Below are 20,719 nucleotides of genomic sequence, written 5' to 3' on the forward strand. Positions count from 1 at the left end.
GCACCCGCAAATACACTCCATTTGAGTTCAAAATACCCATGTTCACATTCTCAACCTCTACAGCAATAGAGGGGATAATAGGCTTATCCATGTCCCACAAGATACGAAATCTATTGCGACTCCCTGTCGGACGAGGAGGACAAACTACCTTGCTAAGTGAGGTAGCAATGAAAGGGAGATCTTTCCACATATATTTAGGGAGGTTAACCACCTTCACCTACACCGGACAGTTATGATGAATAAGACCCTGGTAGTCTTTCGTAGGGGACCATGGTAACACATGTACCATCTGCATGCCAAACATCAATGGCGATGCCTCCAGTAATACATTTCGATGCTTAGGCTCAATAAGGAGCACCTCATAGAATCCCGACACAACAAAATATACTCCCTCGACCACACGTCCCTGCAACATAGCTTTAATCCATTTTGCAACATCATTTGTTGATGGCATTTTCCCTGGGAAAAATATGATGACTGCATTCTTGGAGTACTTTCTGACAGGAGAGACAATGGACGACAAAGCAATCTTGTAAGTGGAGGCCGGTATGGGCTTGTCCCAGCTCATACGGCTTTGCTGAAAGTCTTCATGAAGATTTTCACTGGCAGAATCCATAGGTGCAGGGTTGTGCTAGGAGCAGCAATGTGTCTACGTTTCGGTTCCTCAGAAGGGTCACGTCGAGCATACACTTTGTCTGCAAACAGCACCATTTGAAGAAGAGGCCACGTCTTCACCATTGCACGCGCGTGTACGCACGCACACACATAAAAACACACACACAAGGTGCGCGAACACGCATAGAGGAAGAAACACAAGTTGGCTGGAAGAAGCGTAGAAAAAAAGAGAGGGGCTAGGTGGAGGCACAGACATAAGCCCAAACTAGGCCCATGGCAGTGACTGGGGGTAGAGAAACCCTAGCATAGGGACTCAACTGTAGATAGTCGCCAAACACACACACACACACACCACATATGTGCACACACACAAATACACATGCACAATCTATTACATATCAACCATGGACAACCAAGGCACTAGGAGAGAAGAGAAAAAAGACATCATGAATTTCTAAAAAATAAGAAAAAAAAATCCTTTCTATTGACTCTTCTTGTGTTTCGCTTCTTAATGTGTTTTACATACAGCAGCAAGGCGCGAGTTAAGTACTAGTAAAATATACACACACGAGACTCGAGGAATGGTCAATCGAAAGTTAAGTAAACCTAAGGTTCGGCTAATTCATGTAGAGGTAGACCTTCGTGAGATTCGAAGGGGTTAGGAGCGACCAGCTCGGACACAGTCTCGTTGTGTAATGTTGGCTGCAAGGGCCTAGCTAAGCAGCCTCCATTGGCGGGCAAGCAGGCTTGCTGATCTCTGCACTGCAATGGCTTCTCGCAGCGCGGGGGCCTTCGGATCCATCCTCGCCTTCATAATCCTGCTGCTCATCGGCTTGCTTGCCTTCTCCATCCGCCTCTTCTCGGTAAATTCTTGCCTGATTTGCTCGAAATTTTTCCACTTCTCCCTCCCCTCCCCTGCACATCTTGGTCTTTTTCATAAGCTTCCATAGCTCAATTTGCTTCTTCAACCTTGGCGTTTGTTTGCAGGTCATCAAATATGAGAGCGTCATCCATGAATTCGACCCATATTTCAACTTCAGAGTAACTCAGGTGAGCTTTCACATGCCTGTCATTGGCATAGATTATTCAAAAATCACCTGCACTAACCTAGGATTTAGAATACTTAAGTAGCCAGATGCCCTCCTTTTGACATATTTATTTGCATATATACGTATAACGTAGGTTACAGAATTCTACCATTGCAAATAGGGTATAATGATTATTTTATTCAAGACCATCGGGATGGCTTCCTGTATCAGAAGGCGAGAAAAAAGAAGAAGACCTGGGCAGTGGATATTCTACCTTTGATGTCCTTCATGGATATCGGCCCGAATCAACCAGTCAACTTTGACCGCCATTCTTGCATCTCGATTTTCCTCTGCTGCATCCAAACCAGCTCGCCCACCTAAAAATCGAGTTTTCCAAGGGCTGTCATTGCCATCCCTCTGTTCATGACAGTGGGAATGCCCACCAGTCGATGCGTTCCCAAAAAAGGCTTCCGGCTGCCTCTGGTCACCCTTTCTTGGAAAGGATGCTCTGGGCGACCATTTCTCACCGCTTCATGATTGGGGTCTCGTCAGAATCTTGATCTGAGCCATCAAATAGGTGAGATTTATTTACAAGAATTTCACTAGGATTTCTCTACATCAGCAGCCCAGAAACACATTCCAGTGTTGCTGATTTGTCACATCTCCAGTGAGTCAGGAGTCAACATCATTTGTGCTGATTTCTGCTATTTCCAAGATTGCTGATTTGTCAGGCTGTAGAGAATCTGTAGTTAACATCACCTCTGCTGATTTAGTATTGCTGACATCAGCGTGAAAGCTTTAAAAAAACTGGCAGACTCTCCCACAACCATGACAGCCAGGAAAGGCTGTCTGTCAGCCTTAAAGCGCTCGTTGGGATGCTGCTGTTCACCTCTTTTTCCCATGCAAATGGTATCGTGATGGCATTGCCCCAGTTCATCAAAACACAGCATTATGGTTGCTCGTGCCTTGAGCTCTTTCTACTCATACTCAGCCGTGACATCCACCTCCAGTACATATATAAACACCCATCATATATACTGGTACCCTCGTCACACTTGCAAAAGAAGTTCAAGTCAATTTGCAAAACTTTTTTAAGATCTCCAATTCATGCTGCTTAGAAACACTTAAATCTCTTGCTGATACACAGAGAAGACGGATCAAACTAAAGCTCTCAAAATCTGTCTGATCACCCTTGAGAGCATTTGATTGCAAGCAATGCCAAGTGTGCTCTCCTTCTAATGAAGAAGTAGCTGATGCAAGTGGCTCCAATGATAAGTATGAGGCTTCTACAATTCACCTATCATGAAATAATCCATTGTTAGGCACTCTCAGACAATTGGTAGTGCCCCTTTCTTTTGAATCATTTACTTTTCCTTATGGACTCCAAGTTATTATCCTTAGCGTTATTGTAAGTAGGTCCAAGGTGCCCTCTAACTAAACATTTCAAGCTCCTACCAAAAGCTTTGTTTGAGCCCTTCATTCCTCTTCCAATGCTTCTCCATAGATTGCACGTATTATCACTGACGTTACATCATCCGAAGAATCATTTGCTGCCAATTTTGAGATACTGCCAGCATTGATCGCATCCCAAACTGAGGAGATTTTAGGCTTAGGTGTTTCCTTTTGGAGGCCATGTTGGCTAGGAGCTATGTACCTTTTGATACATATATACAGAAAACATTGTTACAACAATATCTCTCTCTTTTCTCTTTTCATCTCTGCGTTTTGCACAGTTCTTAATATATGTAGGTCTTTCGCATGTGTTGAAAAGAATCGATGGTACTGCAGAGACAGTACACTAGACACAGCATTGGGTTCCCAATACTCACTGCAGACCTCCCACCTTGTGGTGTATTTGCTTTATTACAATGCAGATCTTATCTTTGATTGGAAGGCATTTCCTTCTTTGCTCAGCTGAACTGTGGCCTTGGTACCCAGACTGAATAGTAGCCATTCTTGTTGCACTGGATGATTCCTTGTTGGAACAACCTACCTATTGAGATGCTTTCTAGAATAGCCCTAGTTTGCAATGATTTGTAGCAAAACACTTGCCTTTGCTCACCTGCTGAGGCGGAGTGCTAAACTGTCTTGGATTCGATGCCTTGTGTCCCGTGCACAAGGCAGTGCCATGTCTATCCCTGATCGTATCCCTCATTAGGCAGCAGTATGAGGTGCATTTAGGGTATCTTCATTAACATGCATCAGGTCGGCAGCAGTTCAGCACACATATATCAGGTCGGCAGCAGTAGAATATCAGTTGACAGCGTTGTGTGAGAGTCGGCAGCATTTATCAGTAATTATGGTGAAGAGTTTGATATTTTATGTCACACATGTCATGATAGAGGAGAAATCAGCTGGCCGACAACAGTTGAAGTTGGTTGACTAGCATCCACACATCATATAAATAGAAGTAGCATCTTTTGCATCATTTCATCTCTCTCCATCTTGGAGTTGGATCATGTATAGGCAGTCACACGTCTACCCTTACGGGGTGGAAATCCAATTCCAAGTGGTATAGGGAGGGGATTACCTTGGGCGGACTCCCGGCCTTGCTACTGCGTCCGCTCGGCTACACAAGTAAGAGTGGAGTTAGCTAAGGTGGGGAGAACATGTACCTGCAGATGAGCAATAAAACCAGCAAACATATCCATTGAAACCAGAAAACATTCTCTTCTAAGCATTCTTTTTCAACCATTCATTGAGTGATAATATAGAAAGCAACATTAGACAACAATGATCTTCTTAGCTAACAGTCCTTGTCAATATGAAAAGAGAACCATAAAGAATTCCGGGACCGAGAGCAAGATTACTTGCTCAAAGTTAAGGACATTTAAGGATATTTACGAGGAGAGAAATTGCAATTTTCCCCTATTGGAATCTTAATCTTTTAGGCTACTTACCCAACTTAAAAGTGAGGTGTGATACTTTTACGATGCTAGTCATAATTATTGAATGTTTATCCAATAAGAAAGTAATCTTTCTAAGCCTAATTGGGTGCTAAGAATCTTAAATTTATGACCTAAAGAGGTGAAATTGCTTATATTTAAAAGAATTTAAAATATGGTCAACCTCGTTGTTGTTTGCATGACGATTCGCTTCAGAAGGAGCGAAGTTGTTTGCATGGATGCGTGACTCATTTCCGCCTTGGATGTCATAGGGTCCTTCATTTGGGCGGTGTTTTCCGTGCCATAGTCGTACCGTTGTTTGCGATGAATAGAAAGAGAGTGAGGTGGGTGTGAAATGCTAGGGATTGCTAGGACAGACAGACAGAGGATTCTAGCGGATCACACGGATTTGGAAATGGAGTTTGTTTGGGCCGCCAAAAGCTTGCTCGAAATCCTAAAGCTTTACTAGTGAGAACAAACCCTATGCTCACCTCTAAGTCTCTGCATACTTGGGGGGGGGGAGGAGAAGAGTTGTAGGACATGTCGCAAGCGTAGCCTACAACGGGCTACTTCCTGAGGGTGATCTCCAGGAGGAGGGAGGGGAGGGGGTTTATATAGGTGTGGGGAGGGGGTGCTTGCAACAAGGTGCATAGGCGATAGGTGCGTTGGCGGGGAGGGAGCACCACCTGTCTAGGAGGGGTCTCGAAGGCTTTTGAAGGTGTTTTTATGAAGGGTTTCAAATGTAGAAGATTGGGGACCTTTTTAGATGGGCCTAGGCTGGGTAGTGCCTTCCTCAAGATTCCCAAGATGGGTTGCCTAATTTGTTTAGATGACTAGGCACATGGCCTACAGCTTGGTATAACTGCGGCTGTCCAACTTCTAGTGCCCAGCAGATCTGTTTTGGACTTTCTGGCAGTTTTGCTACCGATTGGGAGCCCTAATAACCAACATCCTTTCGTCACCAAACCTTGGCCTCGTTTGACTTCCTGTAGTCTTCTTTCAGATGCTCACTGCTTCTCCTCATAAAGGTGACCTCAGATGAGCATTATGAGGAGCTTGGCATTTATGTGGATCAGTTTCGTACACAACATTGGGATTGCAAGGCTTGGTTTCTTATCCTGAAGGACTGCATGTCTGGTCTATACGGCAAGTCGGGGTTCTGGCCATGCTAGTGTATGATGAGTGCAGGCATAGGTACACAGCCCAGATTTCAAGTTGAGGTTCAGAAGTGGATTATTTGAGAGTAACAAAAGCTGCCCTAATAGAGAGAGGAAGACCTGCCGGGGGCAGGGGGGGTGTTGGGGGGTACAGCAAGTACATGTGAAACAGATGTGAATGTCATGATATTGCCACCTATTAGAGGGGTCAAGATGAACATGGGGGAAACAGGGGTTTTCTTTCGTCAAACGTGCTATCAGACAAGAATGATGTCATGCCATAAATGGCAGCTTGGATGGTGAATGGATGTTATTTTTCTGCTTCAATCAAAATTTTATAGACAATTAAGCTGTTCAATCTCTACCAATTTGTTTTCATGTGCATCTTGCAGTATCTTTCAATCTCTACCAATTTGTTTTCATGTGCATCTTGCAGTATCTTTCAAAACATGGGATCTATGATTTTTGGAACTGGTTTGATGATCGCACTTGGTAAGTTTCAAAACACTCCCAGCATGCTCATCAGGTTGTCATAATATACTGTTCATTGATTCAGGTTTTCACGAGCATGCTGGTCTTCACAGGTATCCTCTTGGTCGTGTGATTGGAGGAACAGTCTACCCAGGCTTAACGTTAACAGCAGGATTCATGTGGTGGTAGGATCATATTGTGAAAACTTGCAATACCTTTTTGGAGGACAATGGTGGTGATAATGAGTTGGGATTGATAATACTAATTTTTTGGGGATGTTGCTCGTGTCTATCACAGGCTTTTGAATTCCATGAATATTCCATTATCAGTGGAAACCGTTTGTGTTTTTACTGCTCCAATCTTTTCAGCCAATGCTTCATGGGCAACATTTCTACTGACAAGGGTGGGTGCTTATCAAATGTTTTGTTTTGTTTTTTTTGGCTTATGTGAAAGGGCTAATTAACTACCTCACAGTTTACAAGTGGGATGTATTATATGACTTCAAATAAGTATCTGTAAAAGGATGCCTTCTGGTGCCTGTCAGACGCTTGCTACTGCTCTAGACCACTGTTTATCTGCTGTCTACTTCAGGGATTAGCCTTGAGATTAGCCATGTCCATGACTTCCCCTCCTGCTAAACTTGTTGGCGGGATTCCAACCTTTGACCTTGGATGACTGTCATCATCCCTTGTCTCCTCACGGACTCCCAAACTTGTCATCCTTCCTTCTTGGCAACCTTTTCACTGAAAACCTTGCTATGTCTCTGATTCCACTCCAAATCTGGTGTTCAGATCTGTGCATCTGTTCTGCTTTGTCCCCTTGGCTTCATACCCTGTCCACTACAATGGTATCCTTCCCGAGGGTTGATCATGGCATCTTTGCTTCATCCCTTGGATGATCATCATCTCTTGGATCCGTTTTCCTGATAGCCTTTCTTGGTATGCACATATGGCATCCGACTCTTAGGGCTGCCATTCCCTTGGGTTTTGTTGACATAGACCAGCCCCATGGGAATTCTACCTTGGCTGTGCCACTCTCCTTGGACTTGTGCACTTTCCTGTGCTCTGATACCAATGTTACATGTGGAAGCTATCTGTACCTTCTTTCAGCCCTCAGTAAGCTGAATAAGAACCTTGATACAAGACACCAACAAAGAGAGAGAAAGAGAAAGAAAGAAAGAAAGAAAGATATTATTAACGTCTTCCAAAAGACCGAACTTGGCCTATGAGACAAATCAGTGTACCTGTGTGGGGTATCCTCTGTCATCCCAACAAAATGAAAAAGTACTGAACTAAAAAGCTGAATCTGGGTGTGCAATAAGTACAATGAGTGGGGGAGGTGATGGAGCTCTACTACTAGGAGAATGCAAAGCTATATGCATGGAGTATACAATCATGATATGCAACCTAGCTAGCTCCATCCTGTACCATACTGGGGGTATAGAATGGTATACATCAATGAAGGGGGTGTCCACAGCTCCCTGAAGAACATGCCTGGGTCTGCTTTGAAGCGAGCCAGTCGCTCCGCACCCTCTCTGTGAAACTGAGCTCTGATCTCTGTCATCTCTCTGGTATAGGCGTGGTGTCCGAAAGCCAGGTGTCCTCTGCATAGTTACCACGGAACGTCGTTCCGCCTTCCTGGAACGCCGGAACGTCGTTCCGGGCGAAGGCACGTTCCCGGAACGCCGGAACGTTCCGCATTTTTTTTTTTTTTTTTTTTTGGCGGAACGTTTGTTTTGCTTGCAGAAATGTATGTTCATGTCTTGGGGGAGCAAATATTAGGAAGCATATTTGGCTATCCGTATACAAAAAGTTACATTTTTTTGTGTCATATGCTGACATGTCATATGACGTGGCGTTCCGCGACGTTCCCGATCCGCTCCCGTTCCCGTTCCCGCTCCCGTTCTAGCATCCGACGTTCCCGGAACGTTCTCGTTCCGTGGTAACTATGGTCCTCTGTCTCCTGCGGGCTCTGAGTGTGTCTGCTCTCTGGAGAGTAATTCCCTGCTATGTAGGGGCTGGGAGTGGGGTGGATCTCTGAAAAAATGTAGTAATCTGTGTCTGTCGTCCCCCCTCTGGAGCTGTTGAGCCTGTAATGATGTCTCTCTGTGGCGCCGTATGTCTAGAATGAATCTCCCCAAGTATGCGCTGGTCTGTTGCCTCAAAGATCTAGCGTAGGGAATGTGGCTCTTTGAATGAAATGGCATCTCTCTCTCTCTCATGGTTGTATATGCTCTGCATCTGCATACATAATGCTCCTCACTCTCCACCTCCTCTCTGCACAATCTGCATACCCTCTCCTATGGGGGGATCCGTGCTGCTCTGCCAGTCTCGATACTGCCATAGGTCCTGTCTCAATACTCTGTTCCTCTCACTCTATGAGAGAGACGGATATGTGGTGCATCCCTGTCATACTGGAATGGTGGTAGATGATCCATGTCTAGGCCATGCTGTGAGAACAAATGTGTGACCTTTGCATACAATGATCCTCTGTCTCCTGCCTTAGCCAGCTGTCTAAATGCCTCAAAAGCTCTGTATGACAATCTGTCCTGTGGCATCTCTTTGAATCTGTCTAGCAAGCATATAGTCTGGAATATGGCCTCTACCATCATAGGAGGCGCAACAAACTCTGCTCGGATAATGTCATGAGGTACTGACGGTTTGATGCGTATCATGCGTGCCATCATGAGGGCCTATGGTCTCTCTATCTGTGTCCACCAATGGGTAGCAAGTCCTGGCGCCCATATCGTTGCTCCATACATCAGTGCCGGTGTGACTAATGTGTCAAATAGCCACCCCTTTGTCCGGGGCTCCTGAAATGCGCCTGGTGACACTGTCTCTCTAGCATAGCCAATGCTGCATATCCCTGTGTCAATCTGGCTCTGGCTGCTGAACCCATGGTGAAGCGCGTGGCTGCTGCAGAGAAGGTAACCCCTAGGTACACGTATGATGTCACCACCTCCACGTGGCGTCTTGCGAGAGTGAATGTCAGCTGACTCCTGCCCTGTCTCGATGTATGAAAGACCATAACCTTGGTTTTCCCAAGTTTCACAGTAAGACCCCTCTGTGTGCAGAAATCATCGAGTGCATGTAGATGCTGCTGTAGACCTCCTGGAGACTCAGACACTAATACAATATCATCAACATTAAGCATAATATGTACTGAGGTACCTGCTAGATCAACTCCATCTCCGCCTCCCTGTGTAATGAAGTCAGCCACCTCATCAATGTATAACCCAAATAGCGTGGGGGAAAGTGGGCATCCTTGCTTCACACCAATGGTGCTGGCAATAGTCTTGGACATACCTCCTGGGCATCTGACTCGCCCAAAAACCTGCTCATATAATGCATAGATGCCCCATGTCATATCTGCTTGTATGCCAAGAGACTGTAGGCGTTGAAAGAGCCTCTCTCGTGGTACTGTGTCAAATGCCTTGCGGAAATCCACAGAGCAGCAATAGAGCTTTCTCTTCCTCACTCTGGCCTGATCAATCATACATCTCAAAGTGAATACATGGTCAGTGGTAGAGAAAGCTCTCCTGAAGCCTGCCTGCCCCGATGAGCGTAAACCTGCTCACTCAGCATATAAGCTCAGCTCTTGCTCCAACACTGCACCATAGAGTTTGGCCAACACGTGGCCAACCATAACCGTCCTGTAGTTGCTCGGATTGAGCATATCCCCTGTTTTGTGGATCGGCACAATGGTGTGCATTGTCCACTCCGCAGGCAAACCCTCTGCTAGTGCCCTGTTAAACAGGTGTGCAAGAAAAGGAGCCAAAGAATCTACTGCATATATGAGATGCTCACCCTGTAGGCCCATATGGTCGGCGACCCGTCCATGCTGTAGGCGGCGGATAGCTTCCTTTACCATCGAGTGGGTAAAGAAGCTAGCTGTGGTAGGTCGAGGCTCCTGTGGGGTTGAGGTACAGGTGGCTGCTGTGGGGCGTGGTATAGGCCCTCTGCATATGTGTGCCATGTCTGTGGGTCTGCAATGGGTGTCGGTGTCTGGGCTCTGTGAAGTGCCGCCATGAGATAGGGCTATCTCTACTCATGAAGAAATGAAAGATCTCTAGCTCCTGTATCTCTGCGAAGGCCCGCCTTTTGCGGCGAGTAAGTCTCCTCATCTCTCTCCTCGACTCCTGCTCTTTGATGGCTCCCAATGCTCTCTGTATGCGAAGCCGTGAGTATAGGGCTCTGCACTCGTCATCATACCATCTGTTCTGGGGCATAGTCCCAGATCTCGCAGGCTCTCTTGAGTGGACACGATGTGGGAAGCTCTGTAATGTAGTCGTGTGTAGGAGTGATGCCAGCTGGGTTGTAATGGTATCCATAGGTGCCAGGGGATCCATGACTAGGAGCCCATCCTCTACTCTGCCAGTGTATATGTCTGCCATGTCATGTGTGAAGTAGATGGTAGTGTGTGGTGTCGGTATGTGGGGGGTTGGCGATACTGGTGATCCGGCTAGTGAAAATGCCAAGTATGTATGATCTGCCCCAATAGGACGAGGTGGGATGGAGAATGAGGTGACAAACTGTGATGCCTCCAAAGATCCCATAGTGTAGTCCACCACCGTGCCTCCGGTCCGTGTATGACCCCCATGTGGGAAGCATGTCAGCCCTCCTGATCCTGGCCACTGTAGCATCCCGTTATAAATAACGAGATGATGCCTGGCTCCCAACTCTAGTAAGTGGTCCCCATAATGTCCTCTGTCTGGTCTAGTGTCCTTTGATGCCCGACTAGCCCCTATCTCCTCTGGATCCATAGGGTGGAGGATCTCCATGTCATCATAGTCATACACCTCACACTGTCTGCTCTGTGTGTGGGCATTGAAGTCACCCGTAAGAAATACTTCCCCTAGTGTAGAATAATGCATAATCTCCTCTGACAGACAAGTGTATGGCGAGGCTCCTGTCTCTCCTCCTGTGGCATGTCCTCTGTAATGACATAGGAGGATCCTGATGGAGGAAAGTAACATAGGGCTATGTATATAACCCTGTCCTGTGAGAGCTGTAAGCTGATCCACATGTATCTGGTCTCTGGATCCTGTGCTACCACTCTCAGTCTCCCCTGTAGCTCCCGTCTGAATAGAACTGCTACTCCCCCCGACCCTCTCGAGGTACCCTGGCGTGTGGTCCTCTTGTATGCTGACTCCCATTGGAATCCCTCTACTTGAGGTAGCCCTCTCTCTGGGCTCTGATGTGTCTCTGTCAGAAGTATGATGTCTCTCCCCACCATAACATGCTCCAGTCCTCCAGGCTACACCCATAGTGAACCATTACAGTTCCATATTGCCATGTGTATCTCTGTCAGTGGCCTGGTCTGTGTCCCATAGGCCCCAAACCGCTAATCCATGGGCCGGCCATCAATGATGACCCGACCATCTCGATAGAAGGCCTTCTTGCCTTCTCTCCTCGTGTGTAAGACTCGTGGCATGCAAGCTCTCCTATGCTCTAGCTACATCCTCGTTAGATCATCATCCAAGAAAATAGGAGCTCCCTCTAAGCCTCGTAGTATGACCCTCTTCCTCATGAAGGTGACCCTCTCCGTCTCTCCTGCAAACTGTAGGATGAGGGCTCGCTTGCGTGTTGAGTCTTTCCCGGCTCTCCATGCTTTGGTGAAGGGGAGAGGGTCCTCTTGAGTCTTCCCTGTAGCCTAGCTTCATGCATAGAAGCTGTCCATCTTTCTCGGGAGTGGAGTTGGGTGTCTCGGCTATACCTGTGACTCGAATGTTGAGGCGGCGGACATGCCTCATCTTCTCCTCCTCAATGGTGGTGTGAATGATTTGATGTTCTTCCCTTTGAGTCTCCTCCCTCACTTCTTTGCGGATGTTCTTCTTCACCACTTCAACCCATCCTGACTGCTTGGCTTCGAGTTTTCCCTCCATGTCCTTTGCGATCTCCTTGGAGATCTCTTCTTTGATGGCCGTGAGAGTGTTCTCATTGATCTCCCCTTCTTCCTTCTCGGTGTTCTTGATGGCTACGAGTTCCGCTTTCAATGCACTTACCTCCTCCTTGAGTGTTGTGTTCTCTTGTTCAAGGCCCGTGACCTGTGCTTCGAGGGCCATGATGTGCCGGTGTAGTTTGTTCTCCACCTCATTGAGGTTGGAATCGGATGTCTTCTTATTCTTCTTGATTAGTGCCTTCATTGCCGTCTCGAGGGCCTCGAGTTTCTCTTGGAGACTCGGGGCCATTCCTCGAGATTGAGGAGAGAGAGAGAGAGTTATGTTGCTGCCTTGGGGGCCTCAGCACACCCTAGCGGAGAGGGAGGCGGGCCAGCATATTGCCAGCAGTAGTGGCTGCTAGTGGGGCGAACAGAGAGGAGAGGGCGGCGACAGGAGAGAGTAACAGCGAACAGGGGCGGCGAGGGTAGAGGCGAGGGATGTCAAGAGAGAGGAGCAGCGAACAGCGACAGTAGTGAACAGAGCAGCGGGGAGAAGGCGGCGGTGAGCAGGTGAACAGGCGAGAGGAGCAGCGAACAGCAACAGTAGCGAACAGAGAGCAGCGGGGAAAAGGCGGTAGTGAGTAGGGGCGGCCCAGGGAGAAGGCGGCGGCGACAGTAGCGAATAGAGGAGAGGGCGGCGAACAGGGGAGAGAGAGAGAGAGAGAGAGAGAGAGAGAGAGAGAGAGAGAGAGAGAGGGGGGGGGGGGGCGGGGGCAGGGGCAGGGGTGTGAGGGGGCAGGGCTTGGGGGGGGGGCGCGAGGTGGCGGGCTGAGGGTGGCGCAAGGGGAGGGTGGGGAGGGGCGGGCGGGCACAGAGAGAGATGGGGGGCGAACAAGCGAGAGAGAGAGAGAGAGAGAGAGAGAGAGAGCTGTATTTTAGGTATATTCTATGGTACAAAAAGCTGTATGTGACTGTACAGATTGATGGTTTAGGGTTAGACAGGTGTAGCTAGCGTGGTTGATGGAGAGCCATGCTGGCGATAGAGAGAGAAAGAGAATACTCAGGAGAGAGATGTGTTGCACGACTCAATGAGATTGATTGTTTGTGATAGATGGAAGCTTCACCAAGTACAAAGCATTTTTGGCCTTAGATGCTCCTCTGAGGGACATCATAGATTATGTCAAACAGGTATACAATATCTAGATATTATTCTAACAACTATAAGAGTGGGTTCACACTCTTACTCATTTACTCACATAAGTGAGTGTTCACACTCACATAGAAGAACAATAGCCTTTTTAGGGGCTGTTCACACACAGACACACAGTGATACACAATGCACATATCGAGACTCCAAAATACCCAACACAGATTTTGTGGCCTTTGGCCTTCCAAAGTGGTATCCTAAGACCTCTAGAGACTCACTATTGCCCTTATTTAAGAATGGGATTAGATGAAAAGAATGAATCAATGCCTAGCCTTATATAGGCTCGTGGAAGCCATGTTAACTGGCCGATTGCTGGTCGGCCTGCTCCATTGGACACATAAATGCATAAATGATGCTGACCTGAAGTAAAAAACCTTTTATGCCTTGCAGACATGGTCAGCCACTGCATGGCGCAGGATGAGAGAGCCTCGCCCTCGTACCCCGATTGAGGATCCACACACATGGCACACACATGCAAAGAGCCTCTACCATATCCCTCAGCAGTCGTCCATACCACAGCCACAGGAGTCTTGCCCTACCACCTCTACTTTCTTTACCGCCTTGATGGTAAAGAGAGCTATCCGCCTGTTATAGCATGGGAGATCGATCGACCCACAGCCGCATAGAAACGCGTTTTGTACAGGTTCGAAACGTACGAAACGCGTTTTTTTCATCATGCATATTTTAAAAACCTAAAAAACGAATCGTTTTGTACGGCGCACTTTCGTTCACGTTTCCCAGTGGCTGCTTGTGACTTTTCGCCGATTTGTGTGCCAGCCTGCCATCGCTCGTGTCATCCCGCCTGCTCCTTGGTGTCCTTGGGCCTTGTGGAGGTCTTCCAAAGGGGTAATGTCATGTTTTGCTTTATGTTGGTTTTCTTTGCACAACTCACAAAGCAGCACATTTTTTTCTCTTCCATCAATATTTATGGCATATCTTCCACGGTCCACCCTTGCTCTATTGAGGAGGCTATCTACCTTCTCTTCCCCTTGCTCTATTGTTGGCCAAGATGACAATTAAAATCATGAATCATATAATGAGATTTCTTTCAAAATCTACATTCAAATGCTGCTCTCTTTTTGACTCTAACTTAACTTTCTTTTTTGTACAATGTAGAGACGGATTGCATTGAGAGTTCTCTCCCAGGATTGCAATTCAGGGCCTTGTGAGAGGAACTGGCGTACATGGGCTCTTTTTCACACGAAAAAGAGAAATAGGCTCTCCACAGCACAATTGGAGAGGCTTGTCTTTTGTCATTGCGGTCTCCGATTGCCATAACAAAAGGGTCATCCCATTGAGCCTCGCCAAGTGAATCCAGATAAGATTGATATCATGAAGTGCAAGGAGATTCCCGACATTCCTCAAGAGGAGAGAGACATCTATTCTATGCTCTATGAGGAGATCATGGCTCCGGCTCGCACTACACGATCTTCTCGAGAGGCTAGTACTAGTGGTGCACCTGCACCTCTAGAGGATGAGGCATTTGAGGACTCGGCTACCGACAGTGACCTTGAGAGTGAGGCTGCAGAGGCAGAAGATGCAGATGAGGATGAGCATGAGGATGCAGATGAGGATGCAGATAGTAGCTAGCAGCTGCGAGTATCATGTTATTTGGACATGTTATTTAGTTTGAACTTTGGACATGTTATTTATTTTGATCTTGGATTTTGAGTCATGACTCATCACCTACGTGGTGATCCTTTTGATTTCTGTTTAGTCATCAGTGATCACCCACGTGATTTGTGATATCATCATATCTTACATGTATTTTGTTTTTATTGAAATGAATTCAATGTGGTCTCTTATAAGTTATGTCAATAGTTTTTTCTTTTGTATATTTCAAGTTAAAAATATACATGCTTTTTCTATTTTGTATGAAACCTTTTTGTACCCGTTTCTTACCTTTTATGAAACGTTTCAAAACGTATGAAACCTGTTTCATACCTGCCGTTTCAGAAACGCCTGGCAACACTGCGACTGACCACACAGGTATACAGAGTGAGCATCTTATTTATGCAGCTGACACACTGGGACCCTTCGTTGCTTACCTCTTTAATAGGGCACTAGTGGAGGGCCTACCCACTGAGTGGACTATGCACACCATCGTGCCTCTCCACAAAGTGGGAGACATGCTAGACCCTAGCAACTACAGGACTATCATGATTGGTCATACATTGGCCAAACTTTATGGCACAGTGCTCGAGGCAGAGTTGAGCTCATATGCAGAGAAGGAGGGACTGCGAGCACCAGGGTAGGCTGGATTCCGACGAGCTTTCTCCACTATTGACCATATATTCACTGTGAGATGTCTTATTGACCAGGCTAGGGCGCGGGAGAAGAGATTATACTGCTGCTTTGTGGATCCGCAAAGCATTTGACACGGTGCCACGAGAGAGACTCTTCGAGTGCGTACAATCATTGGGGATCCCATCAGAGATGGTTTGGGGCATCTATGCTTTATGAGTAGGTCCTCGGGCGCATACGATGCCCCGGGGGGCGTGTTATTGAGGTGTGAAGCAAGGATGCCCACTCTCTCCTACACTATTTGGGCTATACATCGATGAGGTGGCTGACTTCATTGGTCACGGTGGTGGGGACGGGGTAGACATCTCAGGTACCATAGTCCACATTATGCTATATGCAGATGATATTATTCTGGTCTCTCAGTCGTCGCAGATGGGACTACAGCACCATCTCCATGCACTCGACGACTTCTGCACACAGAGGGGGCTTACAGTGAACCTTGGGAAAACCAAGGCCATGATTTTCCACACCTCAAGGCCGGTTCGACGACAGGCCATCTTCACACTAGCAAGAGGATAGGTAGAGGTGGTAGACTCATATGTGTACCTGGGGACTACATTTACGACTCCACCAGGAAGATTTACTATGGCACAGGGAGCCAGGGATAGACTCACACGAGGGTATGCAGCTCTGGCCATGCTAGAGAGACAGTGTCACCAGGCACACTTCCAGGAGCCCTGCATGAAGGAGTGGTTATTTGACACACTAGTCACCCTCGCTTTGATGTATGCTGTAGCAGTATGGGCACCTGGGCTCGCCACCTCCACATGGTCTGAGATAGAGAGGCCTCAGATTCTCATGCTCTCACGGATGATCCACAACAAACCCTCCGTCCCACATGACATTGTCCGGACGGAGTTTGCTGCACCTCCTATGCTAGTAGAGGCCCTCTTCTAGACGATTTGCTTCATACAGGGGATCAGAGATATGCCATTAGATCGACTCTCACATAGAGCTTTTGAGCCGTCCAAGCAGCTTGCAGAGAGTGGAGATACGAGATCATGGTATTCACAAATGATACAGTGGCTCACTCAGCATGGTCTTGACATAGATCACCTGCCACCTTTCCAGTATGATATACATGCACCACACATCCAGCTCTCTCACAGTGAGAGGAACAGAGTCCTTCGGTAGGATTTATGACAACGATACACTCAAGAGACTTGGATTACACCCAGTCAGCCTCCACTGCCGAAGATGCTATACTACAGAGATCAGTTTATGCGTATCTCAAGGGATGGATTCATACAGAGACCTTGATACATGGATGTGTACATGCCTCACGGTGCTCGAGTGGCGATTGGCCAGCTTAGAGTGTCATCAAACCAGCTTGAGATTGAGGCAGGTAGGGCAGCATGGATCCCCAGAGCAGAGAGGATATGCAGACTATGCCAGGAGGAGGTTGAGAGTGATGAACATTATGTATGCAGATGCAGAGCATATAGTGTCATTAGAGAGAGATACACCACCATCTTTAGTGGACATCCCTCACTCCGCCAAATCATGGAGTCCGCAGACGAGCGCAGATTTGGCCAGTTCTTGCTAGAGACACAGCGCCACAGAGAGACATTGCTACGGACTCATACCACAGGGAGAGGTGGGCGACAGCTCCAGCTCACTGATTTCTTCCAGAGATCTATCCTAGTGCCTACCCTAATACAGGAGGGTGTTACACTTCAGCGCGCTGCGGACCTCTGAGCCAGACGGAGACCGAGAGCACCAGGCTACCAGACTCCCAGACTACATCAGAGGGAGATCACAGAGATACGGGCTCGACATCAGCACCATATCCAGGAGCGGCTAACTCACCTACACTCACACCTGGAGATCATGCTCCGAGGTATTTTTGCCTCGCCATCGCCTATGTATCACATATTACACCCCCATTATGGTACTGGTTGGAGCTAGACAGATTTGCATTGCATTGTTGTATACCCTGTGCATATAGGTTGCATAGTGAGCCTCTAGCTGTAGTGCTCCATCCATCACCCCCCCCCCCCCCCCACTAGCTTAGTACTTTCATAGTTTATTTCATGTTCATTTTGTCCTTTTTTTTTTTGGACATCCAGAAGACATTGACAGTTGTACATTGATTTGTCTCATAGGTCGAGCCCGGCCTCTAGTAGACGTTAATACAGCTTTCTTTCTTTCTTTCTTTCTCTCTCTCTCTGTCTCTTCCACCAAAGATGCTATACTACAGAGATCACTTCATGAGTATCATTGATGATGGATTTATAGAGAGGCCTAGATACATGGAGGGCTTTTTACCACACGGCTCCCGAGTGGCTATTGGTCAGCTTAGAGTTTCATCACACCGATTGGAGATTGAGATTGGCAGAGCAGCATGGATCTCCCGAGAGGAGAGGGTATGCAGATTGTGCAGAGAAGAGGTGGAGAGTGAGGAGCATTATGTATGTAGATGCAAAGCATATACAGCCATCAGAGAGAGATATCCCATTTTATTCAGAGAGCCACATTTCCTACGCCAGATCTTTGAGGCAGCAGACCAGCGCATACTGGGGAGATTCATTCTAGACATACAGCGCCACAGAGAGACATCATTACAGGCTCAGACAGCTCCAGAGGGGGGACGACAGACACAGATTACTACATTTTTTCAGAGATCCATCCCACTCCCAACCCCTACACGGCAGGGAATTACTCTCCAGAGAGCAGAGACACTCAGAGCCCGCAGGAGACAGAGGACACCTGGCTTTCGGACACCACGCCTATACCAGAGAGAGATGACAGAGATCAGAGCTCAGTTTCACAGAGAGGGTGCGGAGCGACTGGCTCGCTTTAGAGCACACCCAGGCATGTTCTTCAGGGAGCTGTGGACACCCCCTTCATTGATGTATACCATTTTATACCCCCTGTATGGTACAGGATGGAGCTAGCTAGGTTGCATATCATGATTGTATACTCCATGCATATAGCTTTGCATTCTCCTAGTAGTAGAGCTCCATCCCCTCCACCACTCATTGTACTTATTGCACACCCAGATTCAGCTTTTTTAGTTCAGTACTTTTTCATTTTGTTGGGATGACAGAGGATACCCCATACAGGTACACCGATTTGTCTCATAGGCCGAGTTCGGTCTTTTGGAAGACGTTAATAAAATCTTTCTTTCTCTCTCTCTCTCTCTCTCTCTCTCTCTCTCTCTCTCTCTCTTATAGACAGTAGACCCACTTCCCACAATTGAGCCCAGAGCCTTGGCTACACCGTCCTCTACCAAGCCACACCCTGGAGTCATCCTAGATCGAGTCACTGCACTCCAACGAGCCTAGTGCCCCCGACCTCTGGGACCCCAACAGCTCTAGATTCAAGAGACTTTTGAGTGAAAGAAAGAGAAAACGCAGGTTGTAGGCCCAAGTACAAATTGTAGAAGGCTGTAGACAGATGTTTATTGCTGAAAATGAGCACGAGGGAAGCCAGTAGGTGCTTACAAGCATAAGAGACTGTTGCAACAGCCAATGACCTCAAGCGGGTATGCAAAAGTGAGATGAGAAATGGGGAGAAGGGTCAGAACCCTTATATACCTCACATTTGAGCAATGTAGCACGCCGACAGCAGTTGTGAGCCATAAATAGCCTAAAAAAGCTCATAAAAGTGTTAGAAAAACCCTAAATGACGTCTACTAGTTATGCTAATGCAGGGCCTCATAGAAATGACCAGTACAAGCATGCTAGGGTTCATGTAGACCATCTGGAGATGATAAATATATTTTCCAACACCTCCTCTTCAGCGCCAGAGGGGCGGTCCAATACCAGCATGTTGAAGTAACACCTCCAAAGTAGCTCTCGGAAGTGGTTTGGTGAAGAGGTCAGCCACATTGTCCTTGGTAGAACAGTAGGCCAATCGAAGGAGTCCCAATTCGATCCAGTCGCGTACACAATGATAATGCACCTTAATATGCTTTGATCTTCTTCGTATCACAGGATTTTGAGCTCGAGCAATAGCACTCTGAGAATCCGAGAAGATGGTAACCAGGGAAGTGTTGGCACAACACAAATGCTCCAGAATAGAATATGATGAATCCAAAGTGCCTCAGTGGAGGAGAGAAGGTAGGATTTGTACCCGGCCTCGGTGGAAGAAGCAGCAACAAGCAACAGTCCTCTGCTTCCGAGACCTCCAAGAAACCAATCCTGTACTAAGCATGAAGCAATATCCGGATGTAGACCTCCGAGTATCAATACAGCGTGCCCAATTAGAATCTGTGAAACCAACCAAATGAGCACCACTGGAATAGGTGTAACATGCAGTGGAAGTATTGGTATTGGAGGATCCTGTCACACAAATGCTCACATCGTCTTCTGTATCCAGAGTTTCGTGAGTTTAGCAATCCACTTTAAGACTTCAAACTTTAAAGAGATACTGTACACCGTATGGTTTTCCGAATTACCCACTGAAGGGCCTACTATCCCGTTACCGAGATAGTATTTACTTTATTATCTTTAAAGAGACTGACGGTGTGACTGACGATTAGCCAAATGCAAGACCTCTGACGACCAAGTGTTGGGCTGAACTGTACACTGCTGTAGAAGCACCAAAGATGTCCAATCTCGAGCCTATGCACTCTTCCCGATGGAATGAGAAGGGGATGCAAAGCTGAGGCTGAGAGAGGGGCTGTTTGGGATTGAGTATGAATGCTGTAAATGAATATGAATGCTGCGTTTTAACTTCACCAAGTGGCTGGAGAAAAACGATGAGATGATGAATGCTGAAAACTGTATGGATGCAGAAAATGCAAGGTGGACTGTAGGCTGAATGCTGAACCGATGCGTTTTGCTGATGCAAGATGGCTGAATGCTCATGCGTTGGTGCGCCTATTGCTGTAGGAGGAAAACGATGAGAGAAGATGGCTGAAACTGCAATCACTTATGCTCCTAGTGTTGAGGATGACAAGCGCTTGAATGCTTCTTTGCTGAATATGATGAATGAATGAATGATTATGCAAGAACTCTATTTATATGGACACAAGGAGCCAGTCGGCTGGCTACTGAGCTGGCGGACTGCTCATGTCCAACATAAATGCATAAATGATGTAAAAATTGCTGAAAATGATGGGAAAAGTACGAGAAAAATCCTAGTAAATATCCTGATACATACTAGATGATATCTGGGGTGTTTGCCATGGTCTAGATGCAATGGATGAGTGATGTGCAATATGCA

The 20,719-nt window shown here is 47.0% G+C and overlaps 1 protein-coding gene across 1 annotated transcript in view; it reads left to right on the plus strand.

Annotated features, from left to right (window-relative positions):
- Window positions 1-1,101: 1,101 nt before the first annotated feature.
- The window catches only part of LOC147640952 (dolichyl-diphosphooligosaccharide--protein glycosyltransferase subunit STT3A-like), a 56,404-nt gene continuing 36,786 nt past the window's right edge, over window positions 1,102-20,719 (plus strand). The window contains exons 1-5 of the mRNA XM_086816804.1: window positions 1,102-1,478; window positions 1,603-1,665; window positions 6,122-6,177; window positions 6,270-6,341; window positions 6,454-6,559. Coding sequence (XP_086672930.1) covers window positions 1,383-1,478; window positions 1,603-1,665; window positions 6,122-6,177; window positions 6,270-6,341; window positions 6,454-6,559 — 393 coding nt within the window. The 5' untranslated portion in view covers window positions 1,102-1,382. The remainder of the gene's footprint in view (window positions 1,479-1,602; window positions 1,666-6,121; window positions 6,178-6,269; window positions 6,342-6,453; window positions 6,560-20,719) is intronic.

The sequence above is a fragment of the Cibotium barometz genome, chromosome 2 (assembly GCF_041138505.1).
Source record: "Cibotium barometz isolate CiBa-2024 chromosome 2, ASM4113850v1, whole genome shotgun sequence".
In the NCBI taxonomy this organism is placed as follows: Eukaryota; Viridiplantae; Streptophyta; class Polypodiopsida; order Cyatheales; family Cibotiaceae; genus Cibotium; species Cibotium barometz.